The sequence below is a fragment of the Meles meles genome, chromosome 6, assembly GCF_922984935.1.
Source record: "Meles meles chromosome 6, mMelMel3.1 paternal haplotype, whole genome shotgun sequence".
In the NCBI taxonomy this organism is placed as follows: Eukaryota; Metazoa; Chordata; class Mammalia; order Carnivora; family Mustelidae; genus Meles; species Meles meles.
The window spans coordinates 45,071,618-45,087,191 of NC_060071.1; the positions used below are offsets into that span (position 1 = coordinate 45,071,618).

General features: G+C 43.3%; 1 protein-coding gene across 2 annotated transcripts in view; it reads right to left on the reverse strand.

Annotated features, from left to right (window-relative positions):
• Positions 1-15,574, reverse strand: part of RORA (RAR related orphan receptor A) — a 710,759-nt gene that overhangs the window by 93,011 nt on the left and 602,174 nt on the right. Inside the window, exon 1 of one of the 2 annotated variants that reach the window (XM_046008502.1) lies at positions 9,073-9,214. The exons of the other annotated variant lie outside the window; for it this stretch is intronic. Within the exon in view, the coding sequence (XP_045864458.1) occupies positions 9,073-9,103 (31 nt within the window). The 5' untranslated portion in view covers positions 9,104-9,214. Of the gene's footprint in view, positions 1-9,072; positions 9,215-15,574 lie in introns of those variants that run through there. 2 annotated transcript variants of the gene reach the window in all.

Here is a 15,574-nt window from a genome sequence, read left to right on the forward strand (position 1 = left end):
GAGCTGGCCTTGACCCCTGTGGCACAATCCCTTACCCTACCGAGTGGTCAAAATGGTGGCAAGAGCCAGCCCCTGGGGCTCACTAAACACTGGAAGGCCAGAGCTCCCCAGGAAGATTCATGCAGAAAAGTACTGGAAAGTATTGCTGGCACTTCCCACACCCAAGTCTCAGGGTGTTCTGGCTGTTTGGGCCACTTGGGGTAACAGATTTGGAGTATGCCCACTTCCTCCCACATGCTGTTATAGAAAAGCCAAAATAATCAGAAGATTATGTTAAGCGCGTTAATGACATCCAAATAATGGCAGAAATTGCTCATGTTGGGCATCTCTTCCATTCGGAAAGGATGGACTGCAGGAAAGCTCATGCTTATCTTAATCCATTTACCTTTCTGAGCTCCACTCTCCACACCAAAGACCAAAGCAATGCTTCCCAAACTCACCAGATGAAGAACTTTGACAAATTCAGATTCCTTGGTCTCACCCCATACTGTTGGAAGCAGGATCCACGAAGGTGGTGATGGGGAATGGGAGTTTATTTTTAAATTGCTTTCCAGCTGACCGTGGAGATCAATGGTATTTGGGACTGCTGAAGGTCTAGAGGACCCTGTGCCCCTGCCAGCTCTGGAAGGTGAGGACGGGACGAGGTTTCACAAAGCGAGAGGACCCCCTGACTTGAAAACACCTGAGACACTTTTAAAACGATGCCTTCCTGGGCAGGAGGACCAAACAGACAGAATCAGGCTCTCTCCAGCTGGGACCCAGGAATCTCCTTTTTTTTTTTTTTTAAAGATTTTATTTATTTATTTGACACAGAGAGAGCACAAGTAGGCAGATCAGCAGACGGAGAAGCAGGCTCTCTGCTGAGCAGGGAGCCCAATGCGGGGCTCCATCCCAGGACTCTGGGATCATGACCTGAGCTGAAGGCAGCCACTTAACAGCACCCCAGACACCCCAGGAATCTCCCTTTTGAAAAGACTCTCTGGGTTATGAGTTGTACTCTCAAGTTTCAGAACCCCTACTTGGGGCAGGATTTTAGAACTAACCTGGGGCTTATTTGTAAGGAAATCTTGTTCGCACATAAGCATAATGATTGGCTTTATCTAATTACAGTACCATCTCATTGTGTGTGTCGCAAATTCTCCTTTACTTTAAATGGCATATTGCTCACAAAAGCTGCAGACCTATATAAGAGCAACGGTCTTAAAGCAGCCGTCTCTGGCTAAGTGTGGTTGCCAATCTCCCAGTGCATTTTTTAGATGCTGATTCACGGCTTACAAGACACAACTGGGAGAAAGGTGGGGGGGGTCTCAGCTCTATAAAAGCACACAGGTAGGCCCTGTATAACCAAGCACACAGGAGGCACTTTACAAATGTATTTAATTTTAATTTAATTTACAAATTTATTTAATTATTTATGCCCCGTGCTCTGCACAAGATTTGACATGAAATAAACAAATAAAAGAAAGGGGAAGGCCCAGCAACTGAAAAATGAAAATAACATTCTATGAAAAAGAGAATATTTGTCATGTGGTGAAAGAATTGCACTCCTGGGCGGCATAGTTTAAAAAACGGTTTGCTTCAATAACTGATCTGAAACTTAACCACAAGTCTTCACTTCTGAACCACTATCTTATTTCTATGATGGAAAAGGTTAAACAGCAGGTTCTCCTTGCTTCCCCCCCCCTTGTTTTTCATGTAAAGGTGCAATTTCACCTTTTCAGTAGGAACAAGGAAGCACTGTCATCCTTTAAAATCTCAGTGATTACCCGTCATTATTATTATCCTGGTTATTCCACTCAGCTCCGAAGTCTGGAGTTCTTGAGCAATGCAAAATTCATGTAAACCTGTACTCTCATCCTTCTGCAAGGCCTCATTTCCTTAAATGGCATTAAAGGATCAATACTTATTTCTCTGATTCCAACCCAGAAATCAGATTGTTTTGACTGTTTCACACTTGATATGTCACCGAAATCTGAGTCTGCATGCAATTCACTCGTATTATTTATCCTGAAAATTACAGAAGTGTTTTCTTATTTCTATTTTGTGCAGTGTTTTAAAGCATAAACTCTATACGATGTTCTAAAAACCTATGTAACATATACCCCATATTTGCGGAAAATTGCTTTCACTTAAATGAACCGAAAGACCACAAGTCTTCATAAATCAAGTAATTAATAGTTTTGCACCCATGTTTAAAATCATTTTATCGCTGGAAAAAGCTACAATAGTTTACTTCTTTCTAAATGTTTACTTTTTTGGGGGAAAAAAAGGCTCTGGATTAAAAAAGGGAAGATGCAGATCAAAATGACAATCTCTTTTTAAATTTTATTTGAGGGTTGGGGAACAGAATCAACGTTGAAACTTAAAAGAAAATTACAAGGACTATCATAAAGGTCATAATAATTGTTTACTCACAAACCAAATCTTATTTACATCTTAAAATTTAATATGGAGCGAAAAAGAATTTTGTAATTCAGCTTTAAAACTTCCCTTACTATCTTCCACGGAAACTTTGGAAATTCATTATCTCCACTACAGTTCCATTTCTAATAACCGTTTAAAACCATGCATTACTCTTTGGAACCTGATGAAGAATGCCCCACAGCAAGTGAGAAAATAATTTCAACCTTTGACCCCCTCCACTAGCCTGATGGGAAATTCACTGGCACCACTACGGCTTTCCGCGAACAAGCAACCACTAGAGGGCAGCCTGATCTCAGATCAGACACTTCTTTGGAGGAAAACACCTTAGAAACGTTTCTCATGTTCCCTTAATTGCTTTTAGAATATCTTTGATTTTCCTAGATATTTACTAGCAAACTTCAGTTCACCTAAAAGCATTTATAAATAGGTCAAAAGTCCACCTTCATAAATTACAATGATATTACACAGACTGCTCATGCGATGTCCTAACGTTACAGCCTAGCCTATGCAGCTTTAAAATCTTAACACAAAATTCAAAAATCGTTACTCTTTACTACGTGGCAGGTTAAGTGCTAAATCAAGCATACCACAACTAGTGCTTAGGTTCCACTTTTGGCAACAAGATTTCTAGAGGTTCTAGAGAAACTTAAGTATGCCTGAGGAAGAAAGAAACTGACCAAGATTGCAGGAAGACAGAAGGAGCGCAGTGGAGAGGGACAGCAAATATTAAAGTCACAGTTGTGTGCGTTTCATACTATGAGTCTTCAAATAGCTGGCAATCTTTCACTTGAAAGATGGACTAAATATGTTCTACACAGCCCCAAAACAAAGGATCAGAATCGAGGGATTTGAAATACAAAGAGATTTGTGCTTGATATAAGCAGAATTTTCTAATTCGAGATGGAATAAGCTATCTTGAACAATAGTGAGTTTCCCATCATAAAAGGTGTTCAAGTAGAACCAGACAACCATTTGGCAGGAATGCAGTGGAGAACCAAATGCCAACAGGACATGTGTCTGAGTGACTTTTAAGGTTTCTTCTCTCCCCAAGGCTCTATGAAATAATGTAGATTTGCTTTCACACTCATCTCAATCCAGTCAGCAGAAAAGTAAACACCCATCAAGAAATGAGCTTTTGCAGATCTATCTACTTGGAAACTTTTACTCTTGTGTGCTTTTCTAAAAGACAACAGATTTCTCAAGAGTATGTCCACAATCATGTCCCCTAGCTGTCACGGAAAAACCAGAACAGCACTCACAAGCCCAAGGCTTCATCAGCTTTCTACATAAAGGCATATTAAAATTAGAAGATACATTTGTGAACGCTCCCTTTGCCTAAAGATGAGTGGAACACATACAGATAAATCTCTAGCTCAATTCTATCCTAATGGAGGTAGGTTATACAAGTTAGCTGTACCTCATAGTATTCTGTATTCTTTAGGAAGGTAAGGCTTACATTTCACCCAGATCCTCTTCTAACAAGCAGACTTAATGAAAATCATGGATGAAGAGAGCTAATGATGAGCAAATAAGAATAACCCCATTTGTACCAAATTGATTTTATTAAATAGTAATTTAAAGATATTAGGCTCAGCAAAGCATTACATAATTGAATCTATTTTTTTCTCTTATAAATGCCAGAGTTATAATTTTCACTAACTAGAGACAAAGTTATATCCAGGGCATTTTCACAGCTTCCTCCAGGGGAGGCAGCATGAAAATAGTAGAAATTAGGGCTCTAGTCCTTGCTTCACCATTTATCAGCTGGAAGAACTTGGCTAGAGCAACATAACCTCTATGAGCCTCACTTTTTTTTCAACCAAAAACCATGAGAGTAATAGTGGCTTTCCATGGAGGATTAAATGAGACAAGAATGTTTGTAAAACATAAAGCACAAAACAAATATAGATTAACTCATCCAACTATGTATTTATAAATGTCTAGTAAACTTCAGAGACAACACAACAAAAATCAAAGAATGAAATCACTGGCAAACCTAGGGAATAGGTTGGACATGGTTTTTCATACTCACAGGAACAAAGATTTTAAAATTATCACATTACCTCCTTATAATATGATGAGGGCTACCAAACGTCACTTTAAAAAGAATATCCAAAAATAAGAGTTTTCAACTGCTTTCTCGCATCTTGTGCAAGGGCTAATATATGCTATTATCGGTCTATTTAGACCTCTTTTCTCTGGACATAATGCTCTGACAATTTACAGAAAAAGCATGCATATAACAAATACAAAAAGCTCTGACTATGAATTTCTAAGTCCATGACTAAAAGGCTGGACTGGAAGGGAGGTATCCTCAGTGGAGGATCTAGAAGGGGGGAGAGGGAAAATTTGTCAGTCTTTCCCCATGGGGTCAATATGTGGTCTTTGAGACGATATCAAATGTCAATTCATACCTGTTGTTACCGGTGGATCTTTCCAAATTACCTTTTTTTTTTTTCCAAAGCAGAGAAGCATACACATGATATAGCTGCTGATTCTGACAGTCTAATTATTGTTTTAATACTTAATAAACATGAAATATATAGATTAAAGCAGCCTTGGTTTCTTACTAATAAGCACTATATTTAGAATGCATCAGAAAATATTTCTATGACGAAGTATTTAGATTTATTCCATGCAATGGGTTTTACTGATGACTAAAATAATTTAAGAGAATTATAAGAAAACTGAACTCTAACACTACCTCTGCAGATCGATCTATCCATCTATCTAGTAACTTTTCCTCTCAGTAAATGGTCATTTGTAAATATTATTTTCTTAGACGCCCCTGAGCAAATTACAAAGTGGCTGGGTGTTATTGCAGGTGCTTTGCAATTATCTACTTGCTGATCTCATCCATTTCATTGTGGTTCACTTGGCTGGAAGGGAAAGGTGAGAGAAAAAGGAGTGCAGTAAGAACTATTAGTATATATTTACTAATTGATCCACTAGTTATAAAATAACCCCTAAGATACAAATCGTATTCATTCTCTCTATCCATCTATCCATCCCTCCATCTATCAGACTACTTCCATTTACAAACTGTATTATTTTATAACTGGGCAGCATCAAGAAATTACATGATTTAATTCAAATTGAGGGCAAAGTGGTTTACTCGAGTATGATGTTGCTTTGTATTTTAAGCGATGTGATTCAAATATACAAAATCAAGAGGCTGCTCAAGAAAAGGGTGCTTTAAAAATATTCTCTATTTCCTAGAGGGTCTGAGCTCCCCCCTCCTCCCATGGACAGATGGATTCAGAGATCCTCTTTGTCTTTAAAAGAACTGACCCCTCCTTGCCCGATGAACTCTGCCCGGTGGCACAGCCCTTTACATTTTCTTCTTTCAAGACCCAGCCATCACCCTTCTCCCAATCCTACTCATCAAAGGTCACAAAAATGGGACAAAAATCCCTGCTAAGGGATACCACTGACAGGGTGCGTGAAAGCAGATCAGGGATAAAATTCACATTTCATTGGGTAAAAAGAAAGCCCAAGTTCTTCAAAACTACAAAATCAAATTTATGCGAGTTGGAAATACTACTAATCACCAACACACAAAATATTTTCAAAGCAAGAAGGTGAAGTTCTACATTTGCACATGAATTGTGCTGGGGGAAGAATCTATTATGGGACAGAAATTCCCTGTAAGCCTTTCTCCACTCTAACTCCATTTACATGAGCACAGGCTGAGCACTCATGAAGCAAAGGGATATATAATCTACGGAAACTGATGAAGCCCTTGCATTTCCTTTCAGCACTTGGCTGCTGCCTGACATTTGGCCAATGCACTTTTATGATGAGCAGAACAAGTGCTCCCCTGATTATAAATGTTATCGCTGGCTCTCTCTGTTTGCCCAAGAAGCAATCCAAATGGTATTGGAATTTTGTTGTTAATTAAACAAAAACAAAACTGAAGGATGAGACTAGAGTTGCTTAAATGAAGATTTATTACTTCTAAGCATAAAACCACTTTAAGCCTAAACTTATTTGACAACTAACGCAGAGGAAGGATTTTCTTCTTTGGAGAGTTCAAAAGGCCTGATTTAATGATGTTTAAAAAACCTAAGCAATCAGCCAACAAAGAGAATGTTTCTCTTTTATGGTTGCTTGTTCTCTCCTCCCCCATCCACATGCATACATGTACCAAAAAGCTGTATTATAAAGAATATTTCTGTTTTGCATGAAAAATCTAATTATACAAACTCTCTTACATATGGAACCAATTTAACTATTAAAAATAAGAGGCAGTAGGGAAGTATTTAATATGATTCTGGGCCAGTTTTTTCCCCCTTAAATCTGATATGGAAACATTTACAGCATTCCTCATTTTCCCACAAACTGTTTTTCTTCGGTTTAAATTTGCACCACAGTGAGATAATCCCATTAAAACACAGGATGTGAAGATACTGGAAATGAAATATTCTAATTGTCCAGATGCATTCTATTTCTTTCTCTCTCACGCTTATAGAAAAACTGCATTGCCAGTACTTCTGAGCTACTTTTCTCAAAGCACATTACTATGAATCTATTATCTAATGGCAGCCAGAGGTCACTCCAAGACAAATGTGTGGGCTAGAGTTTTGGGGGGATGTTGGTGGTTGTGTGATTCTCATGATTATATTAGTAAGGGATAGTACCGAACTTCGTACTAGAGCTACAAAAGCAAAATCCTCCGCACTGGGAAGCATCAACATTAGGTTAAATATTAAAACATACTTTCCTTATTGTTTGGTGGTTACTGTTCATGAGGGCAAATAGTCTTAGCTTTTCACCCTTCCCCCAATCAACACAAATTATACAACATAAAATGGATAAAGACTGGCATGACATCTTCCAAAGCGCAAAATCCACTTTGCAACTTAAAGGGAAAGGGGAGAAAAAAACCACACACAAGAAAATGTCTTGACTAAGAAGGCTATTTGAGTCGTTTTACTCTTACAGGATTAATAAAACGCAGGAAATAGCATAAAAGTTTTTCTGAGGGGGAGAGGAGGAGCATAGCTTTCTTTTACCAAAAAACGTCGGTAAGACAAACATTTTTTTCTTTACAAAATGGTTTTAAGTGCTTAAGAACGTGTATCACATGGGAGGTTTCCCCTCCTTTACCAGTTGCTTATTCTAAAAAACGGTTAAACCCTGTTTTCCGAAAACCACGAGGGAAAGGTAGAAAATTCACCGTGGGTACGTCGTATAGAGAAATTTCATCTTAAGCAGCTCATCTTAGTGTCCAGCCCATTTCGGCCTGTTAATAATAAAAGAGATGCCACCCAATCTCTAGTGAAGAAAGGCAAAGCTCGATGATCCGAAAGTAAACGCAGCTCGGATACCGAACTAGTGTCCTTCATCCCGGACTGCAACAAAACCTCAACCCACCAAACATTCACCGCGCTGCCGGCGCCCGCACGGATGGGCAGTGCCCGCAGGACAGTCGGGATCTGCAAAAGTGCTGCGCACCAGGGGAGCCGGGTGCGCCGCAAACAGATGGGCTTCCAAATCCCCGCGGCCAGTGGCCGGGTCCGCGAAGCAGCTCGGGCAGATTATCTCCCCGGAGGAACCTGCTGGCGCACAGGCGGGCAACGTGCTGCCGGCTGAGTTTCTCCAGGGCTGTTTGCAAGAGTCCTAAGAGCGCGGCTCGGCTTCTCCGGGCCGCACGGGCGACTCCCTGCACACCTCCAAACTTTGGATCTCCCAGGAGAAACTTCCCTGACGTGCCTCGTTTCTTTCTCCCTCACCTGGGAGCCCTCGAATCGACCCCGTCTTCCACTAGTTCCCCCTGCCATTCCCACCAGCCTGCTCAGAAATCCTGACCAGGGCGGAAGGCCGGGCGGGGAGACTTGACCGCGACGAACCCGCGCGGGTCGGCCCTCACCGCCGTCTAACTTGCACGGTCGCCGCGTCTCCTGTGGGCAGGGTTGCCTCCCCACGTCCATCCACAACCCAAAGAATCAAAGCGGAGGTGCGCTGCGGCTGCGGGCGGAGAGTCTTGGCACGTTCGAGAAGCCCGTCTCGCTCGGGCCCGGGCGCTTTCGGAAGTAGCCGCGGCGGGACGCAGGGCGAAACGGCCGCACTTTCCCCGCCCGCGGCCGCTCTGGCGCTCAGGGCCTCAGGGCCGCCACGGGGCGGGGGGAGGGGGGAGGGCGCGAGGCCCGGGGCGCTGACCAGTCCCCAGAGATGACATCGCGTCCGCGCGCACGCACGGCCCGGCTCGGCCGCAGCGCCTTCCCTACGTAGGCCGGGGTGCTGTCCGGGGTGCGGGCCCTGGGGACCGACCGCGGGCGTCCCCGGCTTCCTCCGAGCTCTCCAGATCCTCCCCTCCCTTCCAGAAGCGCCGCGACTCCCAGCAAACTTTCTTCCGAGAGGCCCGCCGGGTGCCGGGCGGACCCGGGCTGCTGACAGGAGTCAGAGGGGGAGGAAGAGGGGGCTCCAGCCCGTGCGCCTTTGCCCCCTACAGGAGGCAGGCTGATCCCGCGGCCGGGCTCAGGTGGCGCCGCCGCTGTGGCCCAGAAGGCCCTGGCGGGGCTCGGGCGCCCAGCCCGGGGCAGTACGTGCGCTCGGGCAGGCGCGCCCACCCCTCCCCCTGCGCGCCCTCCTCCCCGCCCCCCGGAGCAGCCAGCCCACCCGGCCCCGGCGGGGCTCCCGGCTCACCTTTCATCGCTGCGATCACAAAATACATCATTTAAGCCGCGGTGCGGAGAGCGCAGGGAGAGCCGATGGTCCGACCCCGGAGCCCCCTCTGCCGCCGCCGCGCCGCCGCCGCCCGAGCCACAGCAGCAGCTGCCGCAGCTGCCCGCCCGCCGAGAGCCATCCCGAGCCATAAGAGGCTCCATGTGACCGGCTGACATCACGGCCGCCGCTCTGTTTACACCGCGCCCCTCCGCTTCCTCCCCGGGCGGGAGGCGGGAGGCGGGAGGCAGGCGCGCCCCAGCGCCGCGCCCCGCCCCGCCCCCGCGGGCAGGTGAGCAGCAGCGGCTCGGCGGGCGCACCCCAGCCCGGCGCTGCCCTGCCGCGCCCCCGGCCCGCGCCCAGGCCCCCGGCCTTCTCTTCGCCTCCCAGAGCACCTGTGGTCGCCAGGGTGCTCTCTGGACGCAGCGCCCCGCGGAACGTGCGCCTGACCCCTTTCTGCCCCCACCCGGGGCGGGGGGGGGGGGTTGGTAAGGGGCACGCAACGCCACGCCGCTCTCCTGCTGCCTTTCCCGAGCCCCCCGGGGCGTTAAATACTCCGGTTCGTCGGCTGAAAAGAGGGATTTGGCCTGGGGGGGGGGGGCATAGTCACCCTCATTTCCCAGAGCGCCCCAGCTCTGTTTGGAAAGGGGGGGCCATACGGGTCCGTGCAGAACGCTGTCACCCGGGACCTTGCGGGCAAGTAGAGTGAGTGCCTTCCAAGTCTTTCATGGGAGACTTGGCCTGGGCAGGGGGACCTCCGCCCACCAAAACGCTGGTAATCACCACACCAACTTCACCAAAGGTCACTATTTACAACTCTCTTTTCCCCGGGAACACTGTTACCTGGAAGGAGAGCTGAAAACTACGTGAATATCCTAAATGATAGTCCAATCGCCAGCCAACTTGAGCCACTACATTCCCAGACTCTTCCATATCCATCATTCTCTCCAGGGAACCCGTCTACAGGTGGGAAAGATTCTACTTTTTACACCCTAAAGATGAGATATTGTGCCACTTTGGGCAGGAAAACAAAAAATACCTATATAAAGGTAAACTTTGTGAATTCCCATTTAAAATTAAAAATTCCCTCTGAACTTTGAAGCTTAATTCTTTTTACTGGCCTATGGAAACTTAAATCTTGACAGTATTACTAGATGAATCTCTTGAGGATGAATTTCAGATGCTTCATACCCAGAGTCTGCATTATTTAAAATTTTGCCGAATGTTCATAACATTGACAACATGAGAAACAAAATCTCAAAAGCCCAGTTTGCATACCTGCTACTGTTACTTCACACAACTTCAATTTTCCTTTCTTTTCTGATGGTCTGTATTTCCATTTACAACTCAAAATATTATATAGTTATTGATGACTTCATGCTGATTATATAAGGAGAGTCCTAGCACTTTCCCCCCCATAAAACAGTTGTCCTTGTCCCTGAGTTGCGCTATGATTTAAAACAGTCAGACAATCAGCTCTGTAGAAAACTAGGTTTCATATACTCCCCACTATCCCCAGCCTCCTTTTCAAGGCAAAATTTACACAGTCCTGATTTAGAAGGTCAGAAATCAAGACATAGCTTTATAAAAGTTTGATTTCAGCTAAAGCCATCCCAACAGTTTTTCCTTTAGATTTTTTCTTTTTTTAATTTAAATTAAATTAGCCAACTTATAGTACGTTAGTTTCAGATGGAGTGTTCAATAACTTATCAGTTGCATATAACACCCAGTACTCATCACATCACATGCCCTCCTTAATGCCATCGCCCAATAACCCCATCCCCCTACTTTAGATTCTTTTCAAATAACACCACAAAAATAAGAAATTATGAAAGTGTGAAGCCAAGACCTACCCATGTTAATTCAGCTGTCCAGCCATAGCAAAGTGGACAGGAGTTTCAAATGAACCAACCATACCCACTGTGATGTTTACAATTATGAAATTAAATCACACACCTTCCCATGATGCAACTGTATCTCCCAATGAGGCAACACCCCTCAGTTAACATTGACACCATCCTTCATATTTGGTTCTTGATTTCCCCTAGTCCTAAGGACTTTATAACAAGGAAAAGTAAAGTCAAGCTATCCAGTAGGTAGGTCCCAGGTACAATTTTCTTTCCTTTGTACCGCTGAAGGATGGAAAGGCATCAGTGATTGCATGCTTCTAGGTATGTTCTTCATATCCCCTGCAAATGAATCCAGATACACAACTCGGAAAATTCACAGTGTTACTTTAAAACAGTATCCTGTTTTAGAAAACAATGCTTTGAAAATGAGCAAATCCATTAGCTCTAGCCTGCCTGTCAGACATCTGACTCCAAGGTAAATAGTCTTACATTACTAGTAATCGGTATTTATTTCCAGACCATTTCAAATGAAATCGGTAATCGGGAATGACATGTAACGTGACATGTGTGCTCCTGCAATTACAAGTCGTAGAATCAGTCATCCTATAGATATGTCCCCAATAGAAATATAATCTCATAATACTTATTTGAGATATTTACACATTTATTCAACAAAGACATTTCCAGGATAATGTAATACTGACCTTAGCCTTTGGAAATGTGTTTCATTCTGGTCCTATAAATAATGAGCAACAGAATTTCAGATATTAAGTCTTAACCTTCCTGTGTGGCTAGATGTTATTTGTAATACATGCCTCTATTAAATGTCTTCAGCTTTTAACCCAGGGTACAATATTGTTCTTTATATTAACATAAAGCTCTCATGAAACTTTCAAAGTAAAAATGAAAGCTGTTTAAAACAAAACAACCTTGAAATACAAACTTTCTGTGAAATTAGAAATCTTCCACCAAATAAATCAGCCAGGAATGAAAGGAGCCATAACCCCCCTGATACTACCAAATTTGAACCATAAACGATGCACATTTCTGTGCAAACTTTTACCAACTATATATTAACATGTAGGAATAATTATTTGGAGTCTAATAACAAAGATTTGCAGAGTACCTACTATGGGGGAGAAACAGTGTTAAGCAATATATTCTTTCCACTTAAAATTTTTGTTACCAAGCGTTCTGAAAAGAAAATAGAAAAAGAGTATTGCTTGCATGAAGGTAATTACACAGGATGTGAATTCTTTACCATGAATAGAGTTACGTTACACATTACTTTTTGATTCAAATGTTTCTATTGGCTAATCTCAGAAAAGGAAGGCACCCTACATACTTATAAACACATGTAATTCATTTCAGAGTCCTCCAGACCTGTAATAGCCCCACATAGGGTCCCTATATACTGGATTTCACATTTGATCTGTCACTTAGCAAGAAAGTGGAGAGACACTTCTGGTGCCAGGTTGTTCCCAAATGCCTATGTGAGGAAAGCCTGCTATATTTCTACAGGATATCTGGACTGGAATGTAATCAATAAATTGGTGCCAATCTTCCCACTTTCAGAGATTAAATAAAGAAATGATACCTTATGAGGGTATATTTGATTTTCCACCAAATGAGGTTTGGCATACCGCACTGAATCACACTAGAATGCTGCTGTTAGGGAGAATGGCAAACCAATGGACCAAGAGATTTTTCTTGAGTGGGTAAGGATCTCCTAACACAAGACGATTTCAATGTCAAGACGATTTCAATGTTTGCGGCTACACGTGAGAGAGGATTTTGGCTCTGTATCTCACCCAGGCCCTCTTCTCCCTCTCTAGTGTGTGGCAGCCTGCTAATTCAATTAATTTCTTTCTAGCAGAACAAGAAAGGGATCAGTGAAAGGTTAATGTGGTCCTAGGCAGCTTGATTCAACCAAATTCTTAACCACCACTGCACTGTGATCTGTAGGACTTGGGCCATTCTGACCAACACAGAGCCAGAGGAGCAGGTCTCCTGTGGACCGGACAGGGTCAGGCCCAGGGAGTTCTAAATAAGACTACTTGGAAAACTACTGAGAAGGCACAAACTTACTTATAATACTTGACAGACTTGCTTAATTTTTCTGGAAGGAGCCAGTGTCTCATAAAGGAACATTTAAAAAAATGGCATAATATTGGTAAGATCTGGAAACCAGGGGTGACAGAGAGACCCCCCCTCCATTAATGAGTGGAAGGGGTAGAGGATGGACAGATGAATAGAGCTCGCTTGCCACTCATGATTTTAAAACAAATATAGATGTCGGTGTAGATATACATGTGTGTATACTTACACATAGTCCATGAAATATGATAAAATAAACTGTACTTTGGTGGCAAGAGATATCTTCAATTGTACACATTCAGACACACACGCACACACATTTCACATTATCAAGCACATTCACTGAATGTGTATAATGCGCCTGCTACTGTCCTGGAGACTCAAACAAGAACAAGCTCACTAATCAGTTGACCTTGGCTCTGGATACTATAGAGAAGTCAGCTCCCTGAGTCATCTGAGCAACCCTAAAGGAAGGCAGTGTCTGGTTGCCCACTGAAAAGATGTTTGCACAGCACTTTGCCCCTCACAGTTGACAGAGGGCTCCAAATCATTAGTGTGGTTATTAGTGTAATGAGATGTTAGAGGTGAAAGATTTGGCTGGATTGAGACAATGGTGAAGGGATTCTGAGATTTCTGGAACCACATATCTCATACATCTATTGGGAAATTCAGGAACTGGCAGATGTTTTGTAACCGACACAATGAGGGGAAGGGTGAAGTTCACAGGCATACAGATGTGAGCAGCCTCCATGAAATAGGTAGGTAGCAGGTGTCTTACTACACACACACACACACACACACACTCACACACACACACCTGCCAAGGCAGCAAGGGAGTTGCACATCAGAGGCCTAAAGGACCTCTGTCAGTTGTGTTCCCATGGGGTGTTCTCACCCCACTCCTGCAGAGGGCGGGGGAACAGGCTATTCAGGAAATCATTTTTTAGTTAAAGGAATATGACAACTAGAAATAAACTCAAAACCTGGAGCCCGGGTTCAAGTCTCACACTTAACTAGCTGTCTACGGCACCTTGGACTAGTTATTTCACTTCTCAGGCCCCGTCCCTGTAAAATGAAGGAATGGGAACAGACGTTGAGGTGCTCCCGCAACTCAGACATCCCACAACTGCATTCAGGATCACGTCCTATCCACTTCTTAGGAACCACATCTCCTTCTCTCTGTACCACATCAACTTACCTCTCTAAGGAGGCTTCTTTGTGTCACTGAACTCTGCCGTATGGTCGAACGAGCTCTCCCATTAGGCAAAGCTGGGCCCCAAACCAAACTTTATCCCACTTACTAGCTGAATGATTTGAATAAACCTTTGTTTCCTCATATGTGAAATAAGGCTGGTGGAGCCTTGACAGGCCACTGCGAGGATTAAACAACTTAAAGAAATGATAGAGTGATTACATCTTAGTTGGGCTTCTGAGTGGAAATACCATCACTACCCCCACTAGCTCCTATACTGTTGTACCCATTGAGACTGTGCTTGGCATAAATTACTGACCTTAATAAAGTTTGTGTTGGAATGACTATTAGAAAGCACATTTGCTAAGCTTTTGCAAGTTTGAAACTGTGTGTATGTGTGCGTATGTGTCTTAAACAAGCATTTATTAAGTACCTGCTAAGTATTGGGAATACGAAGATGAGTACAAATTAAATGATCCCTTGTTCTAAAGGGTCTTGCCGTCTCACTTTCTTAGGTCTTATCTCCTATATGAGCGGGAGCTCCCATCCAATGCAGAATGTAAACATCTGTGTGTTACAATTTAAAGAATACGTGCCAGGACATGGAAAGGGAAAGAAAAAGATTAAGACATCAGACCTTCGCTCAAGGAGCTTGCCATCTAGCAGGCACGTGAATGCCATACTTACAATGGAAGGCAGAAACAGTGTTCCAGAAATAAGGTGCTACGTAAGCCAAAAGTAAGAGGAGGTACTTTGTGCAGGGTTAAACTTAAATTTTATGAGAAGAAGGACTTGATGGAAGAGGTACCACTTGAACTCCGCTTTGAAAAACAAATCTAGTGGCTAGAAAACGGAATAAAGAACACCTTAACAGGCAGGCAGAACACAGATGAAGATACAGAGAAAGAAAACGCCTCTCTTAAGAAGCTAGCAGTGAAGGTTCACAGCAATATACAGCACATCGGTGTAGGTGTTACTATCTCTTCTGCTTTTCCTCACAGTGCCTAGCACAGACCTTTGCAAACCACATACATTCAAAGAATGAGTTTTGAAAAAATAATCGAGGGCAGAACAAGAGAATTGTGCTTTAGAAAATAAATCTCTTTGCTGCTCACCCATTTCATAGTCTTATTGTAAGGATTAACAGTCGGTTTGATAGTCATAAAGTTAAATTACACTTAATAAAACACACAGAGTAAAAGAGTTCCACATCACAGCACACAGAGGAAGAATAAAACTGGAGATGGGTGTTATTTCCTCAGAGCGAAAAGCTAAGCAGGACATTTTAGGATGAACAAGATAAATTGAATATTATTTGATTCTGTATCTCATCCTTTTAAGTTCT